The sequence below is a fragment of the Sorex fumeus genome, unplaced genomic scaffold (genome assembly GCF_029834395.1).
Source record: "Sorex fumeus unplaced genomic scaffold, SorFum_2.1 ptg000029l, whole genome shotgun sequence".
Classification (NCBI taxonomy): Eukaryota; Metazoa; Chordata; class Mammalia; order Eulipotyphla; family Soricidae; genus Sorex; species Sorex fumeus.
In genome coordinates this window covers 16,818,099-16,830,773 of record NW_026606086.1, presented here as the reverse complement: position 1 = coordinate 16,830,773, position 12,675 = coordinate 16,818,099, and the positions used below count along the sequence as shown (strand labels likewise).

The following is a 12,675-nucleotide window of genomic DNA, read 5'->3' as shown; positions in this document are numbered from 1 at the left end:
GAGCGATGGGTGTGTTCCTTGAGGCCTGTTTTCCTGGTCTTCAGGTACAAGAGATGGGGCGGGGGCCTCCCCAGTGGCGATGGGGCCCAGGGCCCGCTCCTGACCGGGCAGACCTGAAGGTTCCGTGCTTGGGCACAGCTGGGAGAAACTGGGGGTCCCTAGGGCCCACCTGGCCATACTGGAGAAGGGGCTGAGGTGAAGCCCGTGAGTGAACTTGGGTCCTGACTCTCCCCTTTTGGCACCCTTGGTGAGTTGGTTTTGGTGGATTTTGCTCGGGGTGGGGGCTAACCACGTGGTGCTGGGGATTGAAGCCGGGGTTCCCACGAACAAAGTACCTGCTCCAGCCCTTTGTTTTTGTCATTTTGGGGGCCATACCAGGTAATGGTCAGGGCTTCCTCCTGGCTCTGAGTTCAGGGAACACTCTTTCAGTGCTCAGGGGCCCACATGGGCTGCCAGGGATCAACCTGGGTTGGCCGTGTACAAGGCAAGTGCCCTCCCCACTGTCCTACCGCTCCAGGCCGTGTTCCAGCCCTTTGAACTGTCTCCTGGCCCAAGTGAGTTTTTGTAAAGGACCAGGTAGGGTGGTGGAGCTCAGGCCGCAGAAACTGCACGCATAGGCAGTAGCTGTGATTGACACCTGGAGAGGAGGCCAGAAAGCCAGCAGTCTGGGGAGTTCTGTGCCTTTGACTTCCTCATTTGACTGGTCTGAAAGCCCCAAGGACTTGGGATGCCCAGACAAGCCTGTGGGGACAGAGGCATGCGTCATTGTGTTTTGGGGCTGACATTCTGCTGCACTGGAATTTTCCTCTTGGTCATAACAACAAAAGGCCTCCAAATGTCCCCAAACCACATCTTTCTTGAATCCCTTGCTGACTTTAAGAATTTTTTTTTTGCGAGGGGGGGCCCCACACCCAGCGGCTCTCAGGGATCACTCCTGGCGGGGCTTAGGGGATCACATGCGGTACTGGGGATTGAACCGGGGTCAGCCCGGTGCAAGGTTAGTGCCCTCCCCTCAGGCAGGCCTAAGCAATTATTTGAAAGACAGGTCAAGCCGGATCGCAGCGGGATGGGTGGAAGGGATCCCGGAGAGGCCCGGGACCTCCTCGGGCTCCGGTTTTCTTGTCTGAGTTCACAGAGTCCGGTGTTCCAGAGGGGCCTGCCAGGTCCACCGTGGGTCTTCCGGCAGGCTGGGTTGGAGACGACGCCCTCCCGGGGCTCAGCAGTCCTAGGGGCACACCTCCCCTTGCACGGGGCAGCGGGCGCTCTGAACCCCATGGGCCCGGGCACCGCGGGCTGGGGACGGGCGCGGCCCCTCGACCCCCTGCAGGTGCGTGTGCGCGCACCGCGGGCCGCGGGGCAGGCAGGGGCCACTTCCGGAGCGCGCCCTCAGGGACCTCCGCGGCTCGGCGGTTTTGGCCCAGGTCCCGGCCCCCCGCCGCCCGGCCCTGCAGTGGCCGAGCCCGACCGCGGGCCCGAGGAGGCGGCCGGCTGAGGACTGCGGGCGCGCCCGGGTCTGCCCTGGGCGCCCGCGCGCGCCTTGCGAAACCCGAAACCGACGGAGGCGGGCGGGGCGGGGCGGGGCATCGGGAGCGCGCCTGCGCGGGCCGGGCGGCCGCGGGCCGGCGGGGGCGGGGCCTCGCGCGGGGGCGGGTCGTGGCGGGGTGGGCGTGCGCAGGCGCGCGCCGGGAGCCGGCCGTGGGCCGGCGGGGGCGGGGCCTCGCGGGGGGCGGGCGGGCGCGCGCGCGCAGGCGCGGGCGGGTGGCGGGCGCGCGCGGGCGCGGGCGCGCGGCAGCGGGCGGGGCGCCCCGCGGGAGCGACGCCGGGGGGCGGGGCTCGGGGCCGGTGGCGGCGAGCGCGGCCGGACGCGGCGGGACGCCGGGGGCCGGGGCCGGGGCCGAGCGGCGGGCGCCGGCGCCATGGAGGAGGACGACGGCTACGGTCAGTGCGGCTCTCGCGCGCGGGGCTCGGGGGCCGCGCCTTTGTTGGGGCCGCGCGCGGCCGGCGGGCGGGGGGCGCGGCCTGCGGGGCGCGGGCGGCGGGCGGAGCGGGGCGGCCGCGGACCCCCGGACACCGGAGCCCGGACCCCGCCGGGGCCGGCGCGGCGCCGCCCGGCAACTTTGCCTGCGGGAGGAGGCGGAGTCGGGGCGCGCCGGGCCGCTGCCGGCCGCCGGGGAGGGGGCGCGCCGGGCCGTGCCGGGCCGGGACCCCCGCTGGGGGCGGGGCGGCGCCGCGCCCGGAGCCCCGCCCGCAGCCGGCCCGCGACCCCCGGTTCGGTGCGCCCGGGCGCCTGCTCACCTTGCCAGAAGTACGTCGCTTCCCGGGGGATGGAGTGAGTCCCCCCTGCTCCGGGACGGACGCACGGACGGGCCGACAGGCGTGCGCGGGGCCCACCCCGGAGACCTCCCGGCCGGCCAGCAGCGGCTGGTCAGCCTCCCGGTGCCCGCCCGCCGGCCTGGGGGACGGGAAGCTCCCCGGAGCCGCGCACAATGGCCGCCTCCCCGGGCGCCCGAACTTGAACTTGGACGGCGGCGGGGCCGCCTTGGCGCGCGCGCTTCCCGGCAGCTCTGGGTGTCCCTGGGCACGTCTGCTGGGTACTGGGCGGTGCGGACCTGGCTGCGGCTACGCGGCCCTGGAGCTTCCGGGAAAAGCCCCTTCCCGGCCTTCCAGCTCCTGGGTTCAGGCCCCCCCGCAGACCGGGGCCTCCTCCCGCCCCCTTGTGCTTAGGCTCTTCCTGAACCAACTTGCCCCGGCCTTGGGCACCCCCTCGCCCACAGGGGCCAGTGTGATTACGGGAGGGGGGTTCCAGGACCACCCCCGCAGGTGAGAAAGAAGCTTGTCCTCCACCGTGCAGGGGGCCCCTTCTCATGAGGGGCTGGCTGCGGGGGGGGGGGGGGGGGGGCGATGTCTTCTGCAGTGCCCCACGCTGCTGGCTGGCCAAGAGGTCAGTGACCTCTCCTTGGTCTGCGTCAGCCTCATGGGCGGGGCAGGATGGACAGTGTTTCAAAAGGGGGTGTGTGCCAGGACCACTGAGCCAAGCACCCCAGAACCGCCTGTATCCTGCCTCAGCCCAGAGCACCCCTTGCTTGATTGGGGGGGACACACCCAGCGGAGCTCGGGGCTGACTCCTGGTGGGGATGGGGGCATAGGAGATGCTGGGCATTGAACCTGGGTTGACCATGCAGCTTGCTTTTGACCTGGTTTTTGGGAGGCACTGGGCTGATTTTCATGCCCCCAAAGTGATGTGGAACCCTCCCATATAACATGCCGAAGGGGGCTTGTACACTTTTGGGGTCCTTGAGGGGGCGTTTCAAACACAGGCCAGGCTTTTCTTGGTGCTCCTTTTGAGGTAGGGGACCCCAAAACTGCAACAGCCAAGCTGGTCTGCCATCCACAGACCCTCCCTCCAGCGAGGGCTGCGGATGGCCCCGGCTCCGGGAAGACGGAGGGGATTTCCAGATGCGGAGGGATGTTTTCGGGACGTTCTTGCTTGGTGGTTGGTCTTGGCCCCTTTATCCTTCAACTCCAGGCTGCATGGGAGACTGACCTTCCCTGACCCGCTGGCTGGAGAAGGCACTGCCCCGAGACCTGGCCTTGGCCCTCTGGTGACATGTCTGGGTGTGTCCAGACTTTGTCACTCTGTGCTTCGGCTGCTGGTGCCTAGCAAAACCGCACGGAGACGTGTTGGTGACCCCCATTCCAGGGGCTCCCGGGACGGGTGGGGCGGGCCGCGTTCATCAGAGCCGAGACCAAGTCATATGCTCTGGGTGTGGCTTCCTGAGGTGGAACCGGGGTGCTTCGCCCAGCAACGCCCCCGTCAGCTTCTCCCTGCTCCGCTGCGTGAGACCCGGTCGATCTTCCGGCCTGGTGGGGCGGTGAGGGGGCAGACCCACTGTTTCCTCTTTGTGCCTTGGGAACAGGCCTGGGGCCTGCACCCCACGGAAGCCGCAGCTGCTGCGGGAGCATCACGGGGCCCGACCCCGGGACACGGGGCCAAGCCCACTGGCTTTGTTCTCCCGTGATACCGGCCCTTGTTCTCACGGGAAGTCGCAGGCTTACCGCTTTGCCTTTATTGTTAGGAACATAATTAGCTGAAATCTGGGTTTTCTTAGGAAATCTGGAAGTTGGGGTTACCATAATCAGGCATTGACTGGAGCCCGGGGCGGCATTAGCCCGTTGAGAGGTTCTGAACATTCGGAGAATGCCTGGTGTCCTGTGTTCCCTGAGGGGTGATAGTGCCTTTGTCAGTACCTTTTGGGTCACACCTGGTCCCGCTCCGGGGGTTGCACTTGGGAATCCCTTGGGACTGTGCTGGGGTGGGCCTGAACCCAGGTGGGCCTGAGTGGTCCAGCCTGGAAGTGGCCTCAGAAGCCTGCTGGGCGCTTGTTGCTGTGACCCGGATACTGTGGGGGGTGGGGGGATAGGGGCTGGGACCCCAGTGTCTCCAGTTGCGCTGGTTCTCTAGAAGGGGGGTGCTACTCCCTGCAGCGTCTGCTGACTCGCCTCTCTGCCCCTCGCTGAGGCTGGAGCAGCACTTAGGACTGGGGCCAGCGAGGACACCGCCGAGTCTCGGTCTGGGGGGTCTGGAGTTGGGGTGGGCCATGGAGTCTGAGCGTTTTATGGGTCCAGTGTTGGGGGGCTGCTGTGGGATCGCAGCACCCACGCCGCTGCCTCTGACCCCGTGTGTCCTCCAGCAGTTCCTGCCTGGTGAGCTGGCCCCAGCAGCTGCATGCGCCCGTGGGAGGGGGCAGGCATCCAGGTCAGGGGCAAGGGTGCCCCGAGGCTCCTGCGAAGCTGGGCCGGCCTGCTCTCGTGACTTGCCTGGTTTCCTGTGCAGCGACCGAGGCGTGGAGGAGGTGGGAATTATTTAGAAACGGTCAAGAAGCGAATCCCACATCCTATGAAACTGCTGCTGGTGCTGTTTTGGTTCTCTCTGCATCACACACGCACACACACACACACACACACACACACACACACAGCCTCTCTGGGCTGCGGACTGCGGAGGGGGCTTGCAGGGGGAGTTGCGGGGTGTCTGGGGATGGCGTGAGCTGGGGCAATGCCTGGGGGGGGCCGCTCCTCTGCGGGGCGCCCTGTCCAGGCAGCGCTGCGTGTTCTCCTCTGGGTCCATGCTTGATGAGGCGTGCAAGCCGCCATCAGAGTCCCGACGTGCCTTAGCAGGCGTTAAGGTTGGGAAATGAGCTTGTCAGGCCACAGAGCGTCCTGGCCCGCCCCACCCCACCCGGCCTCCCTGGAACCCACTCACCCGCCTGGAGCGAGGGGGCAGGGTGACGCAGGGTGACGGGCAGCAGGTGCAGGTGCCCCGGCGGGGAGGAAGTCAGGGTCGGAAGTAGGGTCGGTGGGAGCCCCGGGCCGCTGAGTGGGGGTGAGGTTCGGGGAAAGTGGGTGCCGGAAGTGACACTGGCCGGAAGCACAGTGAGCTGGGAGGGCCCCCCCCCCGTGTGGCCCCCAGGGCACAGCAGGTGGTTCTCTGGAGAAGGGGCCAGATGGAAGCAGCAGGCCCCGGCAGGGAGGGCCCGGCGTGGACGGCAGCGTGGCTGGGACGAAGGTGCCTCCGCGGTAGGCACTTGCCATCAGGCTACAGGGGAACATGTCGGGGGCTGGCAGACAAGTCACGTCGGGGGGAGCCGGGCTGGGCGGGGCCTGGCAGGGCCCTGGGGCGGGCAGGGAGGCGGTGCGGGTCCCCTGTGGGCGCCCGTCTTGTGGGACCTGGCATGGGGGGGCTTGGGCTCGTCCTGGGCTCCGCGGTGCCCTCAGGAGCTGGCCCGCAGTGCGCCATGGCCCTGCCAGAGGCTCCGGTTTCTGCACCTGCGGGCATTGCCCGCCCCTGTACCCTCCGCAATCCTGGGCCCAGCCCAGCACAGAGGCCGCAGCACATCCCCCTTCACTCGGGCCCGGGCCCGCATGGGGTGCATGCCGGCGTTGCCCGGGGCTGCGTGTGCCCCCTACCCTGCTCCCCGGCCTGGAACCTTCGAGCTCTGCGGCCAGCCTGGGGGCTCTGTGGGACCCTCAACCAGAGGCTGCGGTTCCCTGGGGGAGTCTGGGAAAAAGCCCGGGGAGGAGTGGCCCCCAGAGGTTGGGGTAGTGAGGGCAAGTGACCTCTAGTGACCCCTGGAGGCACCAGGAAACCCAGGCCAGCAGGAGGTCACCCTGTGCATGGCCTCCCGTGGGTCCATGCTCCCCCCAGGACAGAGTAGGAAGTGGGGCGGGGTCCAAGCATGTGCCTGCCATGCTGCCAGCCCTGTCTCCCCCAGACTTGGAGGCACCTGGGACACCCAGGGAACGGGGCAGCCCGGCTAGGTGCTGCAGTGTTAGTCCCCCCCATCCTGCCCGCCCCCCCCCCCTCCCGCCAACTCGGACAGAAGCCCTGGGAGAGGCCAGGCAGGGCCTGAACACGGGCCTTGGGGACCCGGGGCGCCCAGAGACGGGTGGGCTGTTTTAGCCGTGCCGCGGCCATCTGAGTGTGGAAACGCTCCTCTGGCTGCCCGGGGGGCACTGCCTGCCCCCACCCGGCCCCACTGTATGTGCGCACGTCACCCTGGAGTTGCCTCCCTCCCCTGTGCAGCTGTCCCTGTCCCCCGCCCCCCCTCCCCCGGGGCTCGGCCGTCTGCGGAGATGGATGTCAGCAGGGCAGGAGTCAGCCCCCACGCGCGTCCCCGGGGTGTGGTGGTTGTCAGAGCCTCCTCTCCTGTCTGCTCTCTGAGGGCTGTTACTGGAAGGGTCAGGTGGGAAGGGTCCCTGTTCCTGTGTGCGGGTGACCTGCTTCTGGGAGCTCCAGGAGGGCGCAGGCAGCCCAGCGTGGGGCGCTGTGGGGCTGCACCTCTGCTCAGGGCACTTCTATGGCTCCTGAGCTCTTCCACGGTCCGGGTCGCCGTCTTGAGTGACCACGATGTCTCCATGAGTGCATATGTGCTGGGACCTTAATTCCTTATGTCCTGGACACGGCCCCTTAGGTCTCCTTGTCCAGTAGTGATGGGTCGAGTCTCGCCCTAGGGTCCCTTGGTGCCACCCCTGTCCGGGAAAACCTCCCTGGGCAGCCGAGGGGCAACTTCGCTCCCACGGCCGCCTCTGTCCCTGGCGGGTGTCCCGGGGCCGCAATTCCGCCACTCTGTTCCCAGGCCGGAGCTGCCACCCCAAGGACCATGTCGCCGGGGCTGAGCTGGGCATTGGGGACCCTCTCCCTCCCCCGCTGCCACCCCCGCCCCTCGCCACTTCCTTCGGGACAGTCTTCTGAGGGGTCCTGGGTTCCCTTGCTCTGGCAAGTGTCCGGCAGTTTGCTGGCAGGCCCTGCCACGGGCCCCGCCTTCAGTAACGCACTCATTGTCTCCTCGGCTACCTCAAGGTCCATGGAGCTCGGTCAGATCCTGTGTCCTCTCCCTTCCTGCTGGCCTTGCTGGACACTCCCTCTTTGAGACAGACAGTGCTCTGGGCAGGAGGGTAAACTCTGCTTCTAAGAAGTACAAAAGCGGCAGTGCCCCGGCACAGCGGCCTGATCCTCAGGCTCTCACGGCGGCGCCATCTCGGGGCCTTCCCTGGAGGTGCCCACGTGTGTGCCCGGCCGGCCGGGGGGACCCGAGCCTCCTGCTCTCGGGGCTCTGGTGTGGTTTGTGAGGGAGGAGCCCTCAGTCTTCACCACACCCTCGGTTCAGGCCTGTGGGGGCCCAGGGGGAGCCCCTGGGGGTCTCTGATGGGGAGTGCAAAGTTCCGCAGGCCTGTGTGCCCGCCAGGCAGCGCCCGTGCAGTCCATACCGACATCACTTACTGCCTCTACGTGGGTAACACGCAGAGGTTTATCAGCTCATCATGGGTGCAACAATAACCCCAGGGCCAAAGGCTGCGGGCCACCCAGGGTGCCCTCAGTGGGGGAGGAGGGCCTTGGGAAGCGGGACAGCACCTGGCCATCCCTTCGGCAGGCCCTGAGGAGGCTGGGCATGAGTGTGGGGCTGCCTTCTCTGTCCACAGCTTCTGCCGAGGAACGCCAAGGCCACCGGGGCCAGAGCTATAGCACCGCGGGGAGGGCGCTTGCTCTGCCTCCCGCAGGCCGGCCGGGGCTCAATACCCAGCAACCCATGTGGTCCCCTGAGCACTGCAAAGAGTGATTCCTGAGTGCAAAGCCTGGAGCGATCCTTGAGCATCGCCAGGTGTGGCACCAAGAAAGGGAGGGAGGAAGGGAGGGAGGGAAGGAGGGAAGGAAGCAAGGAAAAAAAGAAAGAAAGAGAAAGCAAGCAAGCAAACTGGCCGCAGGGAGAGAACGTTGGCATCAGCCGGCCCCACCCCTGCACACGAGCATGTGGCCTAGCCTCGCCCTGCAAAGAGAGAGAAATGGCCAGTCTTGGTGGCAACATATTTGCTTTAGGAGAACGTGTGTCTCGGGCGCCATGCCACGGGTTTGGCTTGGAAGCCGCGAGAGGGCCAGTGCCACAACCCAGCACCCTCCTGCCCGCCCTGGCTCCTGCTGGCTGCTCAGGAGGGGCCTTGAGGGGCTCTGTGTGCTGGGCAGTTGCCCACCTCTCCCGTGCCCTTTCTGGGCCTGTTTGGATCTGCTCTAAAACATCTTTCGGTCCTTTCCCTCGGATACGGAAGGCTTTCTTGCTCAGAGTCCTGTCTGCATGGCTTCCTGTGGGGCTCAGGGCGTGACACAGCCCTGCCCGGCTGGTACCCGGCCCCACCCACTGTGTGGCCCCCAGCCTGCCCCGTCTCTGTCCCCGCCGGCCCGAGCTCCGCATCAGCTCTCTGGGCCCTTCACAGTCTCGGGGCCGGGCTGCGGGCGTGTTGGGTGCCGGGGCCGGGCTGCGGGCGTGTTGGGTGCCTGTTAGGGGCTTGCTGCTCTCTTCACTGGTCAGAGCTTTGAGCCGTCATGTTTGTGGCGGGCTCCAAGGCCGATGGCCAGTGCAAGGCCAGGGAGGCCAGTTGGGGTGGCCCGGCTTAGGGCTGAGCCAGGGTCGGCTGCACAAGGCCCTGCGCCTCACCTGGTGTCTCTTTCAAGGCCTTCCGGGTGGGCGACCGGGCCTCTCAGGCTTCTGGCGCCCTGGCTGACTCGTAGCCGGCAGCCTGTTGCAGCCCCGATGCTTCGGGCCTTGAGTGGCTTCTGCCTTTTCTTTTTCCTTTTTGGTTTTTGGGTCACACCCGGCGGTGCTAGGGCTGACTCCCAGCTGTGTAACTCCGGAATCACTCCTGGCGCTGATGGTGGACCGACCACATGGGGTGTTGGGGATGGAACCCGGTTGGCCACGTGCAAGCAAGCGCCCGCCCCGCTGTGCTGTCTCTGGCCTGGCCGTGCACCTGTCCTCGAGGGCAGGTCTCCGTGGCGGTCCCTCACTCCCCCAACCCCTGAGTCTGCTGGCAGCACCTTCGCTGTCACCCTGCGGAGAGCGAGGGGTGCTGCCCGCTCACGCCAGGCCTCATGAGTGTGGACGCTCGGAGAACTGCTCCGAGACCCCCTCAAAGATGCAGGGTGGGGCACCCAGCCCGGACACAGGGGTGGGGGTGCAAGAATGCTCCAAGGGAACAGTGCCCTGAGCGCCTTTGGGTTTGGGGGGGCCGCCCCCCGCCCCAGCCCCCCCACCGACGGCAGCCTCGTGCAGCCCCTCACGGCCAGCAGAGGGCAGCAGGGCCCGTCTCCCCTTCCGGCTTCTCTGCAGTAGTTTGGTCAGCAGCCACTGGGGCCTGGGGCTCCCGGGGGTCCGTGTGTCTACACTTCTAGTTGTGGTGGTCACACTGTTTCTATAGTTGTGCTTATTTGGGCTGCTGTGGTGCTTCAGGGGTGCTCTTGCTTCAGTGCTCCCAGTGCTTGTGGGTGCTCCCGCTGCAGTACTCAGTGCTCGTGGGTACTCCCGCTGTGATGCTTAGTGCTATTGAATGCTCCCGCTAGGGTGCTTAGTGCCATTGGGTACTTCCGCTGGGGTGCTTGGTGCCGTTGGGTGCTCCCTCTGGGATCCTTAGTGCCATTGGGTGCTTCCGCTGTGGTGCTTAGTGCCATTGGGTGCTCCCGCTGGGGTGCTTAGTACTATTGGGTGCTCCCGCTGGGGTGCTTAGTGCCATTGGTATGTCCCCACTGTGATACTCAGTGCTCAGGGAGTGCTCCTACTGTGGTACTCAGCATTTATGGGATGCTTGCTCCGTGGTACTCTGCTGGTGGGGTGGTACTCCAAGCTCTACATCACTGGGCTGGGGCCTGGGGGGTTGCCCATGTCCATTCCCCCTGCACAGTCACATGCCCCCCATGCGCACACAGGCCCACATAATGCTCCCCCCACTGACACATGTACATGCCTCTGTTTACTCTGCACACAGTCTCACACACACCTCACCTAGGCCCACACAGTACCCCCACACTGCACAGGCCCACACTGTCCGTGCCCCCCCCCCCCCAGCAGCCCCCGAACGTGTGCACACCGGCCAGGGCACCTGCCAGGAGGCAGTTGGCCCAGAGCTGGGCGGTGGCTGAGCCGTTGACACTCCTGTCGGGTGGCGGTTGGCTGGGCGCAGGGCCAGGAGGTTCCCGTGGGCCCAGGAAGCCGCTGAGCTGTCGGGTGACTTGCCAACCGGGGTGTCCCTGCCTCACCCAGGCAGCCGCACGGATCCTCGGGAGAGCAGGTGGCAGAACTGCCCGCCAGAGGCTCGGGAGGCATGATGGGCCTCCCCGGGCACCACCAGGAGGCCGAGGGTGAGCGGGGGTGGGGTGGGGGGGGCGGGGGGTGGGAGGGTGTCTTGTCTCTGTCCAGGCACTGCTGCCGGGGGATGGAGCAGATCAGCAGGGCGTGTGCGCACGCATGTGTGTGTCTCTGTACATCTGTGGAGTGTGTACCTGATTACATTTGCGTGTTTGTGTCTGTGTGTACTGTGTGTATTTTCGTGTGTTATCTGAATGTGTATGTGAATGTGTATCTCTGTATTTCTGCATATCTCTGTATCTGTGTGTGTGTCTCTCTGTGTGTATGTGTCTGTGTGTAATCTGCTGTGTCTCAGTGTGTTTCGGTATGTGTGTAACTGTATATCAGTATATCTCTGTATCTGTGAATCTGTCTGTCTCTGCTTATGTATCTATCTCTCTGTATCTTTGTATCTGTATTTGTATCTGTATCTGTTTCCATGTGTGTGCATATTGCTGTATCTGTGTATCTGTGTGTGCATCGGCTTGCATCTCTCTGTATTTGTGTATCTCTATGTGTCTCTGTGTATCAGTATTTGTGTATCTGTGTGCATTGGTGTATCAGTGTGTGTATCTGCTTGTGTTTCCTTACCTGTGTACCTATGTGTATCTGTGTGTATCTGTATGCATCTGTTTGTGTCTTTCTGTATCTACGTCTCTGTGTGTTTGGTGTACCTGTATGTATGTGTGTGTATCAGCGTATTTGTGTGTCTCTGTGTTTGGTGTATGTGTGTGTGTATCAGTGTATCTGTGTGTCTCGGTCTCTGTGCCTCTGTATCTGGGTGTACCTGTGTATGGTGTATGTATGTATCTGTGTGTCGCTGTATCTGTATGCATGCGTGCACATGTGTGTGTGTGTGTGTACGTGCGTGCGTGTGTGTCTGCGGTGCCCCCACTGCACACCCCCACAGGGCCCCAGGTGCGTGGCCGATGCTGAGTGTTGTGGTGAGCTGTGACCGAGGGCCAGGCTAGCTCAGTGGAGTCCCCTGAGGGGGTCTGGGCTGCGTGGTGGGTGGGCAGGGCTCAGGGCCCAGGGGCTGGGCTGCATTTTTGTGGCTGCCCCCAAGCATCTGGGGGGCTCCTGCTCCTGTGTGGGGTCTCTCATGGGCTACTGTACTCTGGGGGTCAGCCTTCAGGGCCCGGAGGGGACCGGGGTCTGGCGCCCGCCGCCGTGTGCCATTTCCAGCACAGGCAGGGGCAGGGCCACCATGGGTGGCCCCACTGTGGATGTGGCCACTGGGGTGGGGGTGGAGTGTGGGCAGGCGGGTTCTCCACGATACACGGCACCTCACTGGCCAGGCTGCAGGTTCGACTGTCCACTCAGCTCCCAGGAGGCACACCCCCCCAAGTCTGGATGCAGCATCCCCTCAGCTCGCTCCATGTCAGTTTGGGGAGACTCCCCAACAGTGCTCGGGCCCCTGCGCCCACCACCGAGCACCTCCCCAGCCTGACCCGGCCCCACGAGGGCCCAGCACTGCCCACTGAGGGCTCAGGCTCGTGGTGCTGCCGTGGAGGGTGGCCGGGGCGGGCAGCGGGGCTGGGTCTGACGGCATGTCCACCACGGGCCAGTGGGGATACATCGGGGGAGTCCAGCCTGGGGAGCAGGAGAGCCCAGGGTTCTGAAAGGTTCTGGAAGGAACCGTGTGGTGGGGTTGGCAGAGCCCACAGGCATGCGGCCACCTCAGAGCTGGGTCCAGAGAGCCTCCTGCTGGCCTTGCCTCGGGCCGTCACCTCAGCCCCTGCTGACTGTCCGGGCTTGGCTTCCTCTGGGCTTCCCTCTGGGCGTGGACGCGGCTCCCAGCCAGAGGCTCCTCACAACCTGAGATGCAACCTGAGACACGCTGAGCCCTGAGCTGGGGCTTCCGGTGACTCAGCTGCCAACCTCCTCCGGCTCGCCAGGGTGGAGCCCTGGCGGGAGGTGCCGCCCCCAGTAGGCCGCTGCCACCTGCTCCTGGGGAGTCCTGCCCTCCCCACAGAGCCCTGAGCCTGACCCCTCACCCTTGCAC

General features: G+C 65.6%; 2 protein-coding genes across 3 annotated transcripts in view; one reads left to right on the top strand and one right to left on the bottom strand.

Annotated features, from left to right (window-relative positions):
* Window positions 1–12,675, bottom strand: part of PGS1 (phosphatidylglycerophosphate synthase 1) — a 305,261-nt gene that overhangs the window by 205,750 nt on the left and 86,836 nt on the right. The gene's annotated exons all lie outside the window — the stretch shown is intronic.
* CYTH1 (cytohesin 1) overlaps window positions 1,813–12,675 on the top strand; it is a 112,915-nt gene continuing 102,052 nt past the window's right edge. For both annotated transcript variants that reach the window (XM_056115790.1, XM_056115789.1), the window contains exon 1: window positions 1,813–1,938. In XM_056115790.1, coding sequence (XP_055971765.1) covers window positions 1,917–1,938 — 22 coding nt within the window. In that variant the 5' untranslated portion in view covers window positions 1,813–1,916. The remainder of the gene's footprint in view (window positions 1,939–12,675) is intronic.